Here is a 22,710-nt window from a genome sequence, read left to right on the forward strand (position 1 = left end):
GCTTAATCTTGAAGAATGAGATTGGAGAGATAGTCAGCACTTTAACGTGTAAACACTTATTGTCACGATAGTTTACAACACGCACTATTGCTGCCAGTAAATCCATACACGTGTACGGGCGCTATTACTATCAATTATTGGCCAGTGTTCATGTTTCTACAAACTTATTATTATACTATATTCGAGACACATTACGACATAATTAAGCTGTGCTTGATATATAATTTTGTAATGGATAATTAATTCTGTCATTTTTAGAACAATTAATAAACTATTATATAATTTAAAACTTATATTCGTAATACAAAATATGGGTACTTTTAATTTTCCGGTGTTATATATAGGGTTTAATTTATTTAATATTTTTGTACAGTACTTGAGACACTAAAGACATCGAATATTACTTGAAATTGTAAATGTAAATGTTGGATTATTATTTTTAACTTAGAAATCTAAATAATTTGCACAATAGTCTTAAATATAGGTACGTACGTATTACGTTGTGTGTATTAACTTTTAATTATTTTCTGCTATTATCTAATAAAAGTTTTTTTTATTAAGAACTAAACACATTTTTTTGATTGACATCTTGTTATATTATGAAAAAGTTGTATCGGATGCTTTTATTTTGAAGTCAAAAATATAATAGATCTGTTTATTTAATATGCTGTCAATAATAATTATTATCAAGTTACGGCAGTTGTCTGCGATTCTAAATACGGTATATTATCAGAAACATTCACAAACCTCTACTCTGTGGAGGCCCATATGATCCTATTAGGATCGGACATGGTCGAAAGAAGAAAAAGAAGTGTAACAGTTATTTTGAATTCATATCATAATTTTTTTATATTCTGCAATCGGTTATCTAAAAATAAAAAAATGGATGAAATTATCGAAGTGGTTGTAGCTGATTGAAAAATGCCATTTAAATTGTTTGTTTATTGACCACGTTGGAATGTTATAAATTATTATTTTTAGATGAAATTATTTTAATAGATCAAAACATTTTGTTGCCACATGTTTAATTTGCATTTAGATGTTTTAAATAAAAAATATACTTTCGGAAATGGCTTTGTTTTAAATGTGAAATTATGAAGAGTTAAATTGACATTTCAATTTAGTTTTAAATTATGTAAATTGGTATGTATTTTGCATAATTAAAAAGTTGTAGCTTTGTGAAGTATTTCTTTTAAATAAATGTCCTACAGAATCACCTTACATTATTTAGTGCACAGATGAATCAAATTTGAAAGATAATAATCAAAAGACGTATAATATTTTTACAGCATAAAATTTTGATCGACATCTCAAAATTATTCCATCATCAGCTTGAATCTATCCACTCCCGGACGAAGACCTTTCTAAGCTGATTATACTCATCAGTCCTCTTTGTGTCACATAGTTTCTTAAATATTACGTCGATTCAACAACCTCTAGGTCTACCACTAGATGCCTAGATTTTGATTAGCTATTGTCCATTCAAGCTATGTCCAGCAAAAACTATTTGGGGTTCAGCAAGAATTTAAATTCCATTTGGATGAGAGTTTTGTACTATTGCATGGGCATTGGTTTTATAAACCATTATATCATGAATGCGGATAACTTAGCAATTTACAGATTTATTTTGCATACATAATATATCTATGCTTCCGTCCTTTACACTAAGTTGCAGTATGAAATCACAAATATAACGTGTTGGTTGTAAAAATGGTAAATCCAGTGGTTGTTAACTACCTGTCCCCGAAAACGTTATTGCCACTTAATTAAGTACTTTTTGGACTTATGAGATGATTTTCAGTTGTCAGTTATAAAAACTAAATAAACGAATGAATGATATTATTGGGCTTCGTCTCTCAGTTTTGTTGGTTATCAAATATTCTAAAAAGAAGCAGAAACTGGTTTCGCAGTAACATTTGAATTAAATATTGCTTTAATGTTAATACTATCGACCGAGGGGAGGGTAGATGATGGAATAATAATCACATAAGCGAGAATTAAATCTCATTTACCATTAATGAGCATAATGCCTGAAGATACCGAAAGGCGACACCCGGGTTGCATGGAATAATACAAAACTTAAATCCATTAGAATTTAAATATTGCTTTCTCAAAAATTTTAGACGTTCTAAATATACCATTTTTGTTTACTGCTCGGTTTCTGGCTATTTTAAATTCAAATAACTGTAATTTTCATTTTATAATATTAGAGTTAGAAACTGATACACAAAATATTATTATAATATAATATATATAATGGTTTTTATTTATGCATTAGCAGTCTGCGAATTATTTATTTAATTTTCAGTCCTTAAAAAGGTTGACAACCGTAGCCCATTTTCATTTAAGTAGGACTTTTCACTGGGTCAATCTGAAAATATTTGCCTTTACAAAATACATTTTTTTTAAATTTTGTGTGTTCCCTTATAACACAAACTACTGGACCAATGTTGATGAAACATGCTTATCAACACCAATTTCATTTTGATATGTATGCCAAAAGATTCTGAAGTTACAAAATAATGCACTTGTCATAATTCATCACAAGCAGGTAAAATGGTCAGCAATGGTGGAGTGGTGACTTGGGGTGTCTACCTACATTAAACATCCTTGCGGAGTACACTAGTTCTCAGTCACCTGGGTAGTTAGATCCAACCAATCATTGTTTATCTCATTAATTTGAAAAAATTCAAATCATATTAATCTTTTTACTTAGACTTAAACATTACACGATGTCGGAAATTGCCGAGCACTCGATGGATACAGGACACAAATTTTACTTTGAAACCAAGATATTGGGTTGGAATAAAGGATATTTCGCACAATTGGTAAAGGAGGCTGTTGAAATCCATAGAAACCCTGAAAATATTAATAGGGATGATGGTTAAAAACGTCATGGCTTCAGGCACTATCAGCAAAATCCAATATTCGAGCTGGTATCCGACAGATTACTCTGAGCAACGTTTGCTTTTAGCTAATCAGATTCCTTTTGACATTCTTAGAACGACGTTTACATTCACATACATACACTACATTTTCATCATAAAACATATCATCTCTTGATAATGACCTCTGCAACGAGCCCGAAACGTCGAGTAAAGAAGGACGAAGGACACACGGTGGAAACCCAAAAATCTACTACGATCAAATTAATCTGTTTACTTTTTATTTCCGTGACGAATAAAACACTGACGTTTTTAGGAGTAAAACATTCTATATTTTCACAACAAGGAGTACAATAAGGTAATAAATACAGTTAAATAAAATAATAAAAATAAAACAAATTAAAAACCAATAAGTACTAAAATAACAATGATTAACTTATAAATAATAATTAATACATAGCATGATATCAAACAAAATGACTAGATTGTCGATTCATCATTTTAAGCAGGTATTTTTTTCATAGAGTACACTTTTTTTTGTAAATATTTGGAAAGCAAAATCACCTTGTTCATACAGTATGAGTATTATCTCTAACTAACCTACAATAAATTATGTAGGTAATTAAGTTGCCATTTTATTTAAAAAATAATTATCTAAAAGACTTTCCATTTAATATTAAATAATACTACTATGTATGTATGTAGTTTGTATAAAATGGAATAAATGTTATGACATAATAATAATTATATAACAATACAATTTTGAAAGAATTGTTCGATGATTTTAATATAATTTTTTTTTTGGAAAGCATTATTCTTGAGTTGCTTAATGCGTAAATATAATTAAGTATATGACTGCTTTAAATAATATCATATAATAAATTGCACATTATAATAAATATTGGTATGGTTATTGATGGATGAGTATTCGAAAACCTTGCAATTTCATTTTGATCAATTCTTTGTCATTATTTTACCGATTTGTGGAGATGTACTGCAATTTGCCTACCAATCTTCGGTAGAAGACTGTACCACGGGAGAAACAGGCATTAACACTTCAACCCAAAATAAAAGTCTTAATAATATTCTCAATATCAAATTGCAATTCTTTTGAGGAGAATTATTACAATTATTGAGAATTAATTCGTTAAATAGTCAACAAATTATTACCGATTAATCACAGTTCATAAATTTATATCATAATCTCATTTACATATTTTGCGGTTGACTTAATTTACTGAGATCATGTTAACCAGACAGATTAATCACGGTAAAACGGCAAAATACTATTTGTGATACTGAGAAGTGAGGCGTCTAATTCCAAAAAGCGATAAGTCCACATTTGGTCAAAATCAAGAAAAAAATACGCACGTATTCTTTGTTTAATTTTACACAATATGTATTGATCTATAAATTCCAAAATGCGAAATAACCCTAAGAAAAAAAATATTTTAAGTCTCGATTTATTACAAAAAGTGCCAAGTCCGTGTTTTATATTATTTAAAGCTTGGTTGATTTCGCGCATGTTATGATATATGATAATATATGAGGAGTCTAATTCCAAAAAGCGATAAGTCCACATTTGGTCAAAATCGAGAAAAAAATACGCATGTATTCTTTGTATAATTTTACACAATATGTATTGATATATAAATTTCAAAACGCGACATAACATAGACATAAGTCTCGATTTATAACAAAAAGCTCCAAGTCCGTGTTTCATATTATTTAAAGCTTGGTTGATTTCGCGCGTGTTTAAGTCAACCAATAAGGGAACGTTAAATATTGAAAAGGGCGTCTCCCATACTGTAACATCTGGTAAACGCATGACAGTGCCACGGAAATATGTGCCTTATGCGGAATAAATTTAAAAGTGAGGTACAAGTAGCGCTACGTCCAATTTTATTTTGCCTATATTTATTACATTTAAGAGTTTATCGGCTAAAACAAATTGCCATTTGGTTCTAATTTCGACATAGAATACAACGGAAAAAATAATCTCACGTAAAAACAAATAATTGAAGCTTGAAACATAAAAACATTGTTTCCTGAAAATATTGAATTGTGGACTTGTCGCTTTTTGTAATTAGATGCCTCAAGTGCTAAGTGATCCACTGTTATTATTATATTTTCACATAAGCCATATTTCCTACTGCCAAAATAATCGTTCAACATCATTGGGTTGGAATGTTATGATGATTAGGTTATTTTGAATTAATCAGTGAATAATATCTATTTCCGTCTACCCCTGGTAATCAAGAGTCAATTGTATATAAGAGTACATTTCTAAATGGCTCCATTATAACCATACGTTAATTTAAAATCATTTTATCAAAGCATTGCACAATAATAAATTACTTAAATATAATAAATAATTCTAAGACTAAAATAAATAAGTAATTAGGAATGTATTATATTTAAATTAAATGATAACACATGAAATTTCTTGAAATATCATTGACTTAGATAATCACAGTATATTTTTGATTGGATTTTTGTTTTTGAAGTATTCAATAGGTATCCAAAAGACTAGAATGAATAATTACATAATTATTATGGGAATGTTTTTTTTATCATCACTAATTACAATGTTCGGCAGTACATTATTCTAATATCATTAAGTTATAAATTGCATTAGTTTTATTTAACTAGCAAATCTTCTTTTCGTAGATCTAGGTCTAGTCATAGCTATTATGGCTCAATAACTTCTTAATTTTCAATAATTGTCTATTGATGTCAACAACTTTTCATCATTTGAATCATTTTAATATCTTATTATCAGATAAAAACTTTCTAATTTATTTGAGATTTCATTACACATCAGTGTTGGAAAAGAATTATTTTTCAAATCCATATTTCAGTGACATCTTTTCACAAATTATACAAGCTTTATTTATTAACTCCCATTGTAATAATTGTTTTCAATTACTGCAAGGGAATTATATAAACAGAAAGGAGTATTTGAACCATGCTAGTAGACATTTATAGATTATGGGATATATCTAAAAAAAAAAGAACCGCCATCGCACATTTAAAATAATAAATAACAATACATACTTTATTTTGGCAGATATATCGCTTGATCTATTAATGAGTACAATCAACCATTTTTTATTGTACATATGAGATAAACTTTCATCGTAGATCAGTGTATTTAACTATAAATTATATAATATCAAAAAAAAAATGCCGACAATGAATATTGCATTATAATATAATATACAATCTCCTAATTTTTGATAACTATTACAATAATTTATTATTCAGTTAAGTTGGGAGGCGGATTGGCATAGCGTAATGCAGTGATTCAACCTTTTGTAATCTAAGGAACCCTTGAAATACTAAAAAATCTGTGGAACCTCTTCTGGCTAACATATTTTCAGTTTCTGGCTGACTGCAGCCCTATTCTATTAGTTGTGTTTACCGTTAACCTTCCCTTTACAGTACTAATAAATTCCGTCAGTTCCAGTGATGTCACCTTGGGTTACCCCACGAGATGGACTATAATATTACATTAGATAAAAGGAAAATGTCTATTTTATATAATAAATCTAATAAGGTTTCGTCATCATTATTTGCTATTTGTTTTATCTATAAGACAATCAAGACATCAAAATCTAATTATTGTACACATAATACTATCTTGATCTCATGCCTTATTTTCATATCTCTTTCTCACAATTAAATATGCCTCTTTGTCGCATATACTTTTCTATCTCTTGTTTCTAATTGAATGCGACACTCTGGATGCAATGTGCATTTATAATTTATGACAGGCAAATAAAATCTGACGGATATCAATTATAAAATTTTAATGTATTTGGTTAATGCCTTTGATTTAAAAATAATAACATTTTAATTAGATGTAATATTGATGATTTGAATAGCCAAAATATGAAGTGCATATTAACTGGAATATTTTCATTTTAATGGGCCGGGTAACCGGAGGCGACATTACAGTAACGGGAGTGTTAATGACACGAAATATAGCAACCGTCCTTCCACAATATTACCATAGTAATAAATAATGGTCATACTTTTTGTGGTGGAGGTGCTTAATTCCGTGTTAACGTTAAACATGGCTACTAAAATTGGGCTGCTGGTTACAAACAAACGATATCTATTATAATATTATACTTTAAAACTTTATGACAACCTTGTGTTAATGTAGGGTACGCAATTATTTTTAGTAAAATTGTTCAATAATAACTGTCACGCGAATAGTTTACTAAGATAAACTTTAAAATTCATTATATTTAAATAATAAGCCAGGACCTTTTTAAATCGATTACAAAAAGATGACACGTTGCACTTTTTCTGAGAGCTTTTGCAAAACCTTGTTTAATTTTCGATTCATAGAAGCTTAAATCAATTATTGTATCTTGCATTGCTTATAATTGGTACTATTATTGTATTTATTGAATACTGCTCTACGTTGTCTATATTATATGTTAGTTAATTAAAATAGGCCATTATTTGTCTTATATTAATGAATTCTGAATACAGATTTAATATGGAAATATTTTCAGTTATTTACTACTCCAGAATTCATAGTAAAATTAATTTTCTAATTGTTTACTTCCGATAACCGTGGGTTTTTTGGTTCAATCCGCCTCGTTGTATAAAAGTATTGATAATATCTATTATTTTTGATGTTGTTCTATTAATCTGGTTAAAAATAAGCATTTTCCTAAAGCGATATAACATTCATACTGCACTGAAAGTGTATATATTCCCCACATACTATAAATGTGGATAACAAAGGGATAGTTTTTATACAGTGGTAGTGGGCAGATAAATGTATCGCTTTACCATTGTATCATGGCTTTTTGTCATTATCAGCGGCGATTTGTGGAGCTACGGACCCCTGCACTTAATATCTATGCCTTCAACCCTTGCTTAAGTCCTTAGCATTGCATATTATTGCGTTATACAATCACAGTTGTGACAAGATGGTTCTAGAATATTGGTCTGTATGTACTAGGTTAAAGACAGAGCACCTGGCATTCTTTCTTGAATCAATAAATGCATAACACAGTCCAATTACACATATAAAATGATACATATGCGACACATTCACACAGGAAGCATTTGGAACGGATTTGTTTTCTCATTCATATTGTAATGCACTTACTCATTGAATGTGGCTTGTATTATAATATGTGAAGTTCACCCCAGTCGACAGATTGAGGATATGTCAAAGTTTGAAATTTTGTCACTGCCGTTTATGGAGATACCCATAAATCATACAGAGCCCATTGTCAGTTTTGATTCTTGTGAAGGAAGTTGTCTATATATTGATAATATTAAACTCCATTCATACCGATGGACTGACCAGTTGACGGCTTCGATTGCCTAAAATCCTAATGTTACTGGTAGATTCAGAATATAACGTATTTACTATTGTTTGCTCGTGTCTCAAGCAAAAATCGGTGTCAGTTGGGTCGACGATTATCTTACCATATTATGTTCTCGGTAATCGTCAATTTTGGTGTTACCGATAGCCAATTGAGTTATGCGCGAAAATAAGAATTATTCTATTCGGTCCATGAATCCAGTGATATTTCACAATTAAGGAAGAGAGAGGGGATCAACAGTGGCAAATGACCGACATGAGAAGCCAGTTTAATTTTAACACATAGCGTAAAATCATTCTTGAAATTACCTAATATATCCTATATATCAATGGGATAAGTTCAACAAAGAAAATTATGAGCAAGTCATTTTTCTTCACAGTTTACCATATTAGTTTAGTTAGATTAAAGAACACTTTCAGTGCAGTATGACATGAACATAGCTATCACTAACGTAAAGGTTGTTAATAAATTATATCTAATTGTATGGTGAAGTGTGTGGAGGCGAGACAGGAGATCTTATAGGTGATAGGGTGTGAGCAGGCGAGGGGGACAGAGAATGCGGTGATGAGGGTCTGCTGCTCCAGGCACTGCTTGAAGAATGAGAGGAGGGCGTCGGCCGGCGATACGGGATCGGCCTCTTTCGAGCGCTAAAATTAGTTGTTAGATATATGTTAGAATTGCATGACCACAATGCCATGCTATTAGTATTGTTAGGTAAATTTTTTTTAAAAACAGTCAGAAGTAGATGCTTGAGTACATCATGTACCTATTTCTTCAAATAAGTCATAAATAAAATATTGAATATTCATTATAATTGATACAAAAAAATATCTTTTTGAATATATAACATATAAGAAGGAAAGTATTTGAAGAAATATCACAGCAAGGTTAAATTTTTGCATTTAGTGGGATACTTGAAATTAAAAAAGTTGTTCAGTTGTTCCAATGTAGATTGTATGGACATCCACAATGCGGAGATTATATCAAGACTTTTTACAGTGAATGGTTATTAGCCATTAATTAGATCACACATACATTAAAAAAGAGCATCACAGTTCTATCATGTAACTTTTTTTTCAAGACGCGGTAAAAACTGTCTAATTTTCGATTTAAATTTAAGTTCGTAATTTTTAAAAATGATAACAAAAAATAAACTATACAAAATGGTAACTTAGATTGGTAACATGTAAATTGTACGTAAAACATTTCACCGTGGCACAGTTCGCTTTGAGCTTTCTTATCGGAAAGAGATGATCGTATACTATACGGTCTCCAATTTTATTAGATTCAATATGAACATTAATTCAATTTTCATAGCTGAATTTGGCAAATGCATGAATCGAAGAATGAAAACCCATCCTAACCTAACAAATAATTCAGTATATCGGCTATATGCAAAAAAAAAATTGCTGCTGGCTTCCTGTAAAGTGTAAACCTACGAGAACCGTGTTTTATTTAGACATGAATTTTATGTCAGTACTATACGACCCAAAGAGGTCGGACGGTCTTTAATATACGGCCATATATTTCCAATACAACATTTCACGGTGAAGTGTGATACGGTTAACTGCATATATACAAGTTTCCGGACACGACTTAGATTATGGTGTATGCAAGAATCTCACACACAGCTAAATATTCGATAATACTAGCAAAATATTATTTTTGACGAAAAAGTTTTACAAGATAGAGAAACGTTAATATGTGATTTTTGCCAGATGCGAGTTTTAAACCCACATCCACGGCTTCAGAGACAGGCACTCTGGTTTTACTGTACCTACTGTGAGATACAAACTAACGATATATTAGGACATTAGGCTATATTTTAGCAATGCAACTCTGAAGGCATTCCAAATCAAATATCGTATATTTAATTATGGTTAGTATGAAAACTGTAAAAACAGTTTTGATGTAATTTAGATAGCTATGAATTTACTGTGAACTTTAATTTTTTGAAAAATACTCTCTGATATTAAACACTTATCACAAGTCTAAAAACATGTAGTTAAATCATTAATAATTAAACATGCTAATGCAATCGTTTGATAATCATTTTAGTAATTGTCCTAATTTTCAAAATAGGTTAATTGAATCATTCGTTACTAATCGGTAGATAGCTATTACTTACCTTTGTAAATCCCCCAATTGTGTTCGGTAATCAATTGATTTAAATATCCATACTGTGATAAAAACAATTTTTTAGGATGGATGATGGACAGGCAGCCGTCATTCCTAACATGAAATTTTGAATGTATGGCATCCCTTTCAGTTCTTACTATTATACCATAACGAATAAAATTATTCAGTCATGTACACATTGAGATGTGACCGAATTGAGTAAATCAACTTTGAAGTTAAATATGCGATTATAAACTGTAAGATATCAGGCAAGTCCAGCTTCAAGTATGCTGTGATCCATTATCATTCCAATTATAAACAAACATTATTATATTTGGCAGAGAAAACTGAGTGTTATAAATTAAATAACAATCCATGTATTTCACCAAGCAATACTCAATTTCTCATTATAAGTTATGGTCTTCTTTTGGGCAATCATTGCCAAACTATTAATCCTACTGCACGATGGTAAGAGGACTACGCCTCATTTTAAAGTGTGCGGATTCACATATTCTTTTTTTCACTCCTGCATCAAGCTGTGCAATACAATTAGAATCGAGTGATAATAGCAGGTCAAGTGGGCTTCCTCATGGTCAATTTGAAAATGACTTTCACATGCCTGCTCTATATAACTGTTTTTGACATTTTCTAAATTAGGTCCCTTCTCAAATAATCCTTTATTTACTTAATCCATGTAAAAATATCGATATTGATGTTTTTAGTATTTGAAGGATGACAAGTCTATGAAAAAATAATGACATTTTATTCACCATGTTGAAGGTATAAACTATGTACCTTGAAAATGCGGAAGTCACATGTTTATTGTTTTTGAGTTAACTCATTCAGTGCGTCCAACGCATCAGGTGCGTTGCCAATAAGTTGGCCATTAGATACTATTAGCACATTAATTAAATAGTAATTAACAGGTCCGCAGTGAATAAGTTAAGTATACAGATTTAAAAGTGTATTCACGTTCATGCTGTTCATGTTAATGCTGAAAAACGGTAGCCCAATTAATTATAGTTTAGAGCTGAAAGAGTGGATGTCCTATTTCAGTCATTTAGTGCTAACACCGCGACTGGCGCGTTTGGAGTCATTGGCCATTAGTTATAATTAACGTGTTATTTAAATGTGGTAATTAAAAGGTTAGCAGTGATTGTGTCTATAGCAAAATGATTAATTGCAAAAGTGCAGAAGTTCAACATTAGCAAAATAATCAAGGATATCTGAAACGTTTAATTTTTAGAGACATTTGAATAAAAAGACTTAAAACTGCTCTCCTGCAAAATGTTGGATATGTGACTTCAAGATTTAGCCCTAAGGTACAGAGCCTATTATAATAATTATTGCGGATAAAACGCTTATATCTTTTCATACAAACCAGTAACCTGTTTTAATTCTGTTTCACACACATTAATATGTACGCAGTGGAAAACTGCTACTAACTATTTTAAAACATTATGTTACCTCAATTAATTGTGAACTGTTTATATTTTTAGAATTAGTACTAATATTATTCAATTAAAATCCTTCAATTAAAGCTATCATGCTAAAAATTAAAAACACAATAAAAAAGTGCAATCATGCAACTACATCTACATTTAAATGATTTAATCTTGTGCTAATAATGTGCAATTGTATTATGTGTGTAAATAAAACTGAAAACAAAAAAAAAACAATGAAATGAAAATAATAAAACAAAAAATACTGAAAAAAACAATTTATTGGCAACATGTACTTAGCTAAGACATCGGTAGCAAATCATATAAGGGTATACAATCAAATTGTAATAAGACATTATCTACATAAATGTGTGATTCAGCCTAGATCTAGATATATTATGCATATAATAATATTATTGATTGTAAACCAATAGAATAACATGGGAGTGTTGAAATTAAATTATAAAAACAACAACTAATCAGGTAAGCCTAAGCCTAATCTCAATCATCAGAACTCGTGGAACTCGATGACGACTTTCTTGAAGATTTGCTAAAAAAAAAGAGAAAGCAAAAAAATAAAATATTGGAACAAAACATAAGTATGGAACTTCTTGGATTCTATGAATATGTATAGGTGTATCGTATTGATTTCATTGCCGTATGGCACCGTATCTTATGATTATGCGTCAGTGGTGAGGGGTGAAAGTAGGCTGTTTACGCCCCGTCCGCGCATTTATCCTTTATGCTACAAGGCGACGTACTAATTACGACAAATTTTAACTATTGGCCTTTTTAATACTCAATTCTCTTCGAAATCAAGCTACTTTGGTAATCGATTTTTGTTTATTAAATTAAAGTAGGTACCTACTACTTTAATTACTAACCGACGTCATGGCTTTCACCAATATTTTTATGATGTATTACTTGAACTTGCTATTAATTTTTAATTAACTATTTCTTTTTATTTGTTTTCTTTGAAATAAGAATACAAATTGCAGATGGTGCTGGATAGTTTTTTTAATTCAATTTAACCCTGCCTAAACCAACCCATGATAATAGTTAATGTGTGCTATGGTCGATCTGATAAAAATAGTGCACACTTTTTCAGTAATACTTGTTTGTTTTCGTTGAATTACGAGTACATATTACAGGTGTTGGCTAAAATTCATTACGCCTTGCCTAAACTAAACCATAATAGATAAAAAATATTCTTCTATCTATAAAATATCTAAAATTATGATAGTATGATTTAATGGCATAATTTTAGATACTTTATAGAAAGATTATGGCAGGGCAGGGTTTAATTGAATTTTAAAAACTAACTAATCTGCAATTTGTAGTCTACTATTTACGTCGGATCTTAACAGCCTGCCTTCACCCTTCGCCACTGTTATGCGTTCATGGTTTGTTTTGGGTAACTGTCAAAATTCCCAACTCGAAAATGTAAAATCAGCTAAATTTTCTCATTAAGCACAAAAGTCTTTTCGTTTGATACTGTTCATCTGCTATATTGTTAATACTCCACAAATGGAAAAATTAATAAGGAGTAGAATATACCATGAGACACTTCCAAAGTGTAAATCAAATTAAAATTCATTTTGCATCAAAGAAATACAGTAAAACCCCAACCCCGTTAATTTAAAATCAACCGGACTGCGAATCGAAAAATGTATGGCAAAAAAAATGTTTCTGTTTCCAATACAATAATTTATTTCAAATCAATTTCAGTGGTGACCTATCGTTCATCCAATGAATTAGTGGAAATCGTTATAAATAGATTTTATAAATTTTGAAAATTATTTTAAATTATGGCGAATTAACTGTGTTTTTATTAATGGGGTTTTACTGTACTGCGTTATTTCATTAACCTATATTTAAAACATATTATATTCCATAATATATTTTGTATGGCTTTTGAATATGTACTACTTCACCATGTTCGATCCTACGAGGATCATAATATGGGCCTCCACAGAGTGGAGGATGTATCAACAGATTTTGTTTTAACGAGAAATGGATGTTAGTGGTCCACAGTCTTGACTCCAAACACAAATTGAAAAATAAATGTGTATTTGCCAAACCAAGGATTCGAACCTGGGATCCAAGACATTACAAGACGACGCCTAAGCCGCTTGGCCATCGTATATTAAATTAAATTAAATTTGCCGTCTATACTGAGAAGTTTTTCAAAAATAATACAGTATCAATATGGTTGTAATTTGCTGTAAATTAAAATATAACTCAGGCATAGGGGACACTAGTTAACTAAGAAAAACTATTTTTACAATAAAAACATCAACTAACTAAAAATTATAAATCATAGTATTGTCTAAATACTTAAAACACTCAAAAAGCAACATTGACGATTGAAAAAAGAGTAAAAATTATAATTTATTGTTCTAAACAGCAGCATAACAGGTCCACGGACGGTCGGTTACCTGGTGATGCGCCGCCTGTCGAGGAAACTTGGAGAACCAATGCGGCGGGGGATAGACGGTGACCTTGAACGGGATCCGGATTCAGATCTGAAACACGCAGAAAAATTAAAAACTGCCAACACTATTTAATATGTAAGCTAAATGTTACGGACCTTTGCTGATTCTAGCGACTGAAAGCCAGTTCGAACACATCTATAATTGTGTCTAACTCGGATGGGGGTCTATAGACAGTAGAATGTTTGTAGAAAAATGTTTGTTGGACTCCCACTCAGCTCTAGATGTTTTGTATAATTTAGTATGTATTTTGAATAAAATAAAACTGAGAATAAAGGAATGAGTACGTTTGCTAGAAAAATAAAAATTGGATTTTCGAGAAAAGATTACCTTGACGACGCGGAGCCGGATCTGGAGGATCGCGAGGATCTGGAAGAATCAGAGGAAGATGAAGAGGAGGCAGTGGATGAGCGAGACGGTCGCTTTCTCTCTGAGGGCGATTTCCGCTTCCTGTCAGCAGGAGACTTCTGCGAACGCTCGCGGCTGCTGCCTCGTGAACTGCCCGAAGAGTACTTCCCCTTCCAGCGTCTATTTGAGCAAACAAATTAGTAGGTAAAAATGAGCATAGATTCACCGCCAATGACAGAATATAATGCATGTGTTGACGAAATAATAATTTGAAAAAGTGCTATAACCTTGGACACTTAACTAAAATGCTTTTATTTTATAATGAAGACATTTAACAAAATATTCATTGATTTTATTAACATAATTTATGATGTGATTATGCATTGATTGATGATTGAAAAAAGATAGTGTATCATAACTTCTCTGTTCTGGCAGAACACACTAACTGGAGAATACTACTTTTGAGTAATTTGACTTTGAAGTTGTTAAAATGTTTGAAATGGTCTATCATGCGAGTTTATTAAGTAATTGTAAAAAGGATGACTTTAAAATAAAGACTATTTATTTATTAAGAAGGTTTTCAGATGGTAAAGTTTGAAATAAGAAACATTTTGGTATAACTAACTCAATATGTAATTTTTTCGAATTAGTGTCTTCTGCCAGAACAGTGACGATAATGATATATACATCTTTCCTACAAAGTACCTATACAGATTATTTATTAGACTTAGTTATACCCCAAGTTCTTCATTTTCGACCACAGGTGTAAACAATGTGTTAAAATCTCTTATACGTGTTCAACAAAAGTTTGGCCAGTTATTAACGATAACGATAAAAGAAATCAAGAAATGCATAACTACTGAAATATTTCTCGGCCCCCCAGAGAACCATAAAGAATGTGTTTCAGGTAGCCATTCAATTTTTTTATTCAAAATCCCATAGACTATTTTTTAATTATTATATGCTCCGGACTAATAATTATTTCCTCCCAGCCATAGTGGATAAATAGAACCACGTTTGTATAAAAATCTTAAATAAAACCCATTTAAAACCAATAGTACATACAGAGTTGTATCATGCGAGAAGAGAAGAGAAATGACTGAACAAGATAAACATATCTCATTTCAAAAAAATCACTAAACGTACAGGGTGACTTACTCAGATATAATGAGGTGAGGATTAAAGTAGTACACGTAAAATATAATTTAAAAAAAACGAGTAATTTTCACTTAACATACTTATAATATACTAATTAACTTTATATAGTCCCTCATCCAAAATCCTATAATCGACAGAGTTAGTAACTTTGACACGGGACACACATGTATACCTCTGCCCAACAACGAAATACAGAACTTTAACATCACGGAATAAATTGCAGTTACTTCCACTTATGTGTAGTTTGAAGAAAAATATAACGTCCAGTAGTGGATGATCCCTCAAAACTGCCACAGACCAAAATAGCCACGTTTTGCGCCAAGGTGCGTGTACCTACCAGCCTAGTTTTAATAATAATTTGTAATCCAAACGTAAATTTTTATTGACAATTATTACATAAATTTTCACTTAGGTTTTTGTTACTTCCGTCTTATATCTCAGGAAAAATATATCTAAAATTCGATTGGCCCGAATCCGTGGTCTTAATTAAAGTCAAAACAACCTGTCGGCATAAACCCCTCCATACCATTATTTATGCATGTAGAAGATTCAAATGTTTGTAACTGTTTTGTATGAAAAGTTAATAAGCATTTTATTCCTAACATTGGATTAAACTAGTTTGATGAAATTCTGTGTATAAGACATTGTAAATTAAATATTTCAAAGATGAGTTACCTTGACGATGCAGACGAGGAAGAAGAAGATGAACGTGATCGGGATCGTGATCTAGATGAAGACCTCTTTTTGTCGGGAGTTTGCAGCCGTCGCCTGTTTGCCTCCGTAGGAAAACTTTCACTCTTTTCAACGGCAATTTCCTGCACCATGTCATCCGCGTCTTCCCTTTCGATGATGTCCAATTTGGGTACTGTCTTGTTTTCCGGGGATATGTCCATGCTCTCCGACGAAGCCGACCCGTTACGGTCGAGCACACTGGGCAGCATACTCCGGGGAACGTCAGAAACTCCTGCAGTGCTCGCAGAAGGGAGGATCGGAAACGTGATGTTTCCTTCATCCCTAGCTTTCTGCTGAAGTCTTTTTTTCTCTACTGACTCTTTAGCGATGGCGGCCAAGCCAATTTTGAGTAAGTCCAGTTGTTTAATTTCACGGTCATCATCGTCTTCTATTTTGAGAGTTTCAGAATCATCAGGATAGTCTTCGTCTTCACTGGATGAAGCTCGCAGCCGGACTACAGGCTGCGGCACGGCTCTTACTGACTTCTGTTTCCTATCATTCCCAGACGGCTCTTTCGAATCTTTCTTCCCTGATCCTTTCTTAGACTTAGAGGGTTGATTGGTCGGTTGAATGTACTTTGACTTATCCTTTTCTGATAGCTTATCTAGGATGTCAATGTAGCGTTCGGGGCTCCGTCGGGCCGGTGAGTAACTTAGACTGGAACTGCTTTTAGAACCGGCTGACGGACTTCTCTTGTCTTCCGTAGATACGGTGCTCAATCCATTTTTACTATGCGATGGAACAGCGATATCATTTAAAGGCAAAATGACGTCATCAATCACTTTCGGAAGTTTAGATTCCTCCGAAGCGGCAGGAAGAACATTGTATTTCGATTCTTCCTGAGACTTTTCATTTAACGAGCCGTCTATGATAGTGGATTCGAATGAGATCTGTTTTACCATGATGCATTCATTCGGAGTTGGTATATTACAATGCATTAAAATCTCAATGCGTTCACATCTGTCGCTGGTTTCTTTCACAATTGGAATATCATCATTTTTTATTTCAGTCTTAGGATCATCTTTAGGTGGTTTGTCGGCTTCATCGGAAACTGTTGATTTCCTCGGAGGAGAATTATCAGGCGTGCGGGAAGGTTTATCCGTATCATTTTTCTTGCGATCTTGATTTGTCACTGACTGCACAGTGCTCTGCAGAGTGAGCTTGTTCTTTTTGGGCGGAGACACGTCCCGAATAGTCGAATGTTTGTCGGCGTGCTTCTTTTCTCGAGGTGAGGGACTCCTGGCACGCTTGGGAGATTTCTTTCGGTCAACGGAGGCAGACCGTTTAGGAGACACAGGACGATGCCTCTCTGCAGACAGTCTTCTAGAATGCGTTCGATTTTCCGCTTCTCTCTTCCAACTCTTTGGAGATTTACTACTCCTTTCACGGTGAGAATGTTTTGGTGACCTGTTATCCCTGTCTCTCTTTCGCGGAGGGGATTTATATCTTTCTTTTTGTTTAAAGGAAGAGGAACGGCTCCGATCTCTCCTGGGGGAATGACTCTTCTTCTGTCTCTTGGGAGAGCTACTGTCATAGCGTTGAGACTTCTTGGAGTTATTCTTGTCTCTGTCAGGTCTGGGAGAGACGCTTCCTCTTCGGTTGTGCCTCTTATCGGGATCATTTCTGGAATGCACGGGGGATCTGCTGACATTCTCTCTTCTGCCTCTGGAGTACGAGTTGTCTCTGTCGTTCTTGGCATGACTAGATCTGGGCTGGTGGTAGTCTCTCTTGTTTCGATCGGTCGAGGAGTTGTCTGCGGGTTTGCGTTTGGGAGTTCTGCTACGTCGGTGAGAGGTTTCGGTGGGAGATCTGCTCCTTCGCCGGGATTCAGACGGTTTCTTCGAATCGTTTCTTTCCCTTGAAGGACTTTTTTGAATATGTGCAGGTTTTCTTTTATCGTGGCGGTCTTCTTTAAGATCACTGTTTCTTTCGGATTTGTCGGCTTTCGATAGTTTAGTTTCACTTTCATCGGCTAGGGATTTTTTGGAATTCGATGAGAATTCTTTGTCAATTTTTCCATATTTCTCATTTTTATTTTTCTTGCCTTTGTCGTGCGAATCCTTCTCATAATTTTTAGCATTACTGTTGGTCAGTTTGAATGTATCATCAAAGCGGTCTTTCCTAGATTTCTTTTTAGGAATCTCGACAGGCGAACTGAAAACAAAAAGATACGAAACTGTAATATCATATTAAAACACCTGACACTGAAGTATACTGATACTGATTTTTTGGAGGCACTCTAAGCTTGCCTTAACCAAAAAAACAAAACTCACGAATTTTAACCCATTTGCAATTATTCAAATCATAGCAAGTATTATTCTGGTTGATAAAATCAATAAAACGATAATTCAGTGGCGTTTGGGCATAACCTGATAACTGCTTTTTTGGTCATTTTACGTTAAGAGTAAAAATTGGGTCACTATAGTATTATCTTCCATTTGGTAATAACCTGATATCTATATTTCACTTAAAATGCTCAAAACGCTATTGTAATAATATGATGATATGTGAACAAACACAGTGGTTAGTTTGGTCAAAACATGACCAATGACCTTATCATAGTTTGATCACTGATAAGTGACCTTATTTTCCTAATTAGTGAAATAATTGACAATCTAAATATTGTCATATTCTTCTTTAGTTATTTATTTTAAAATGTTTTTTTCAATTTCAAGCAAAAAAATGAACTGAAATTATATGTGGGCAATTCAAAGCTTAAAATGGTTCTCCTGTAAATTCAACATTTTGCAGTTAACTGGTTATGCCCAAACGCCACCGAATTGTATATTTCTATATCAATAAATGTTTTTTCATATTTCTAGTATGATTTTAAAGCTAAAACATTCAAATATTTTCTGACGTAGTGGTCGTGGAATTATTTATCAATTATTCACAACTAGCTTCCTCCAATTTTATATTTATATTTTTGGCCGAGACGAAAATCTAACTTTAAATATTTTCTCTTGATAAAATGGCCCTTGGTTGAAAAATCATTGCCATAGAGCTTTAAAACCATAACTGATTACTAAAATTAAGGGTGCGTACCTATTGCGACTGCTGTCACTGCTCTGTTTCTGTTTGGACGCACGTTTCTTCTGGATAAAAAAACAAAGTGTTAATACAGCCATACACTTAAAAACTTTCCATTACTTAAACACTATTGAATCTACAAATATTTAATCAAACATTTTTTTTAACACTAACATGCATTATCGTGTCACCATTACACGGATAAGAAAAAACTTTTAAAAAATTACAAGAGAAGTAATAGAGACACGCTTCTAAGTTTTGTGACATATTTTAAAAATAACACACTGCGCTCGTAACAATGTTTTGAAACAATGAAATACTTCATGAATATTCCATGAGGTCGTAAGAAAGTAATACAAATTGTTTTAATGTAAACAAAGTTACATAGGTAACCAATGAGACATCTAGATTTAGACATACCGATAACTTACTTTCGTTCAACATCGATGAAATAATCAACGTAGTATTTTGTATTTGAAATAGCAGTAACCACCGAGAGAGAGGTAAGTAATTATTAAAAGTTACAAATTGGTACGCATTTAAATGTGAACTGAAAAAGTTTGTTTTAAAACATCACGATTTATGATAGTAACTATTTAAAAATAAAATGTTTACGAGAGCAGCCCCTGACGAATACCTTTACGGCTTCAGTAATTATCAGAAAAGATCCAAAAAGAAGACTTATGATATAATATATAAAAACAAAAATTTTCAGTTGTGTAATATTAGTGTAACATGTTACAGTTGAACTAGGTTATTACGATCACGGATGTAGCGAGATCTCAGATGTAACGAGAAAACATTTGTTGACATTTTAGTTTATGATTTTCTCCATACATTTATAACGATCTACTTATCGGATATACCGAGCTAAAATCATCAAAAATTTTCTTAAAACTGTTAATGTGTCAATCGTTTAAAAACATTTCGACCCTGAGCAATAAAATCCGACCGGACAGGATGCCGCCGGGATCAGATTACGTTTATGACACTAGTTAAGTGTCTAAGTACCTTCCTAATTGGTGTTGTCGCTGACAATATTGAAAGAGTTTTTCACGCATCTGATTGAAATTGCATGTAAAAATCCAAGGTTTGTGAAATCAGTAGGTACCTACCAGCGCTCATTACAATAAACTTCTTTTGTAGTTTATGAATGCCATGCTTATTTCGGGGAAAAATTCTAATTGTGTATTTTTGTTTGAATTGCGACTTTTTGTGTTATGTGATCGCTCATTTAAAAATACCTATTCTCTGATATAACGAGTAACGCTTATAACGAGCAAATTCAGTCAGTCCCATCTTCCTCCTAATAACCAAGTTCAACTGTATTTTCATTAAAAATACAATAATTAATTCACTTTAAGAGCTCGCGTATATTATGACAACCACCCACTGCAACACGTAGCAAAGACGGGTGGGTGAGCATGACTACACACAGTATATACTTGGGAATGAAGCGGAATAAGGCGGGGTTACCGCTGCAGAAGTAATAAGGTAAGGTAAAATATGCACAGGGATAAAAAGGGATCGCTATGAGTTGAAAACATCTAGTGGTTAATGCATCCACTAGCCATTGCGACGTATCGCAGCAGGTGGCCGTCATAATGGGTAAGTAAAAACATTGAAATTCAATTCATATGTAACTGTTCTTCAGATTCATTTTTCTGATAGAGAATCAGATAAAAGGACATTAATTATGAATGCCATAATCTGACAAAATCTTCAAGATAGATAAAAAAAAAATAGGCCGGTGAAAATACTGATTTACGTTACTTAGAGGGAGTTTCGGTTTAAATCTCATTGGGGAAGTCCCGATTACAATAAAAAGACTCGTCACATGAGGCGTCTAATTACAAAAAGCGACAAGTCCACAATTCAATATTTTTGGGAAATAACGTTTTTATGTTTCAAGCTTCAATTATTTGTTCTAACGTGAGATTATTTTTTCCGTTGTATTCTATGTCGAAATTAGAACCAAATGGCAATTTGTTTCAGCCGATAGACTCTTAAATGTAATAAATATAGGCAAAATAAAATTGGATGTAGCGTTACTTGTACCTCACTTTTTAATTTATTCCGCATAAGGCACATATTTCCGTGGCACTGTCATGCGTTTACCAGATGTTACAGTATGGGAGACGCCCTTTTCAATATTTAACGTTCCCTTATTGGTTGACTTAAACACGCGCAAAATCAACCAAGCTTTAAATAATATGAAACACGGACTTGGCGCTTTTTGTTATAAATCGAGACTTAAAATATTTTTTTTCGTAGGGTTATGTCGCGTTTTGGAATTTATATATCAATACATATTGTGTAAAATTATACAAAGAATACATGCGTATATTTTTCTCGATTTTGACCAAATGTGGACTTATCGCTTTTTGGAATTAGACTCCTCATATATTGGATTATTACTACTGGTCGTATGCAGTCAGGAGCTACTGTTCGTGAATGAATGAAAAGTGCATTGATGGCAAATAATTAAATGTACTGAAACAATCACTTAAAGACAATAATAATAAATCAGATACATGAAGTGTATTAAAAAACTGTTTTAACAATTTATTGGATTTCCAAAAATGTCATTTGTGTTATAGGGATACTTACTGATAAGGCAATCTCTTCAAACAGAAGCTATCCTATGAAATGATGCGCAGTCATAAACATAAAGATTTTTACTTCCGATTCTTATACAACACAACATGGTTAAGGTCAAAACAAAAACAATTCCATTGGTAATTTCAAAATGCAACACAACAGTATTTGTAATAAGTGTGAAGAGTTGGCAACCGTGAGCCGGTACGGATCATTCTTTTAGACATCCTCTCACCACTGTTGAAAGACATGACACACAAAGTAATGACACCATACGTCTGCGTTGTTATGGAAATGCACGACATGTTAGTTTCATCAAGATAATGCCATAAGAAATATATGACAAATTGTTGATTAATGCATTGTGTTTTGGACAACTTAACATGTAGCTCAGGGGTTCCCAACCATATCATCAAGACCACATTTATAACCAAAAATGGAATGACGGGCAAATTTTTTCCAATGAAATTTACATAATATAGACAGAGAATATTACATATAATAATATATTAGACAAATAAATATTAAAAGTACATAATTTGAAAACACT

General features: G+C 32.5%; 1 protein-coding gene across 3 annotated transcripts in view; it reads right to left on the minus strand.

Annotated features, from left to right (window-relative positions):
- Positions 1-12,065: 12,065 nt before the first annotated feature.
- LOC147064850 (uncharacterized) overlaps positions 12,066-22,710 on the minus strand; it is a 31,046-nt gene continuing 20,401 nt past the window's right edge. For 2 of the 3 annotated variants that reach the window (XM_085957912.1, XM_085957914.1), the window contains 5 exons: positions 19,578-19,627; positions 16,476-18,686; positions 14,625-14,822; positions 14,241-14,327; positions 12,066-12,352 (listed from right to left, as the gene is read on the minus strand). In XM_085957912.1, the coding sequence (XP_085814038.1) occupies positions 12,304-12,352; positions 14,241-14,327; positions 14,625-14,822; positions 16,476-18,686; positions 19,578-19,627 (2,595 nt within the window). In that variant the 3' untranslated portion in view covers positions 12,066-12,303. The remainder of the gene's footprint in view (positions 12,353-14,240; positions 14,328-14,624; positions 14,823-16,475; positions 18,687-19,577; positions 19,628-22,710) is intronic. The other variant, XM_085957913.1, reaches the window with a different exon arrangement.

This window comes from Rhyacophila brunnea, unplaced genomic scaffold (assembly GCF_057557595.1).
Source record: "Rhyacophila brunnea isolate RB1 unplaced genomic scaffold, BYU_Rbru_1.0 scaffold_7, whole genome shotgun sequence".
NCBI classification, from domain to species: Eukaryota; Metazoa; Arthropoda; class Insecta; order Trichoptera; family Rhyacophilidae; genus Rhyacophila; species Rhyacophila brunnea.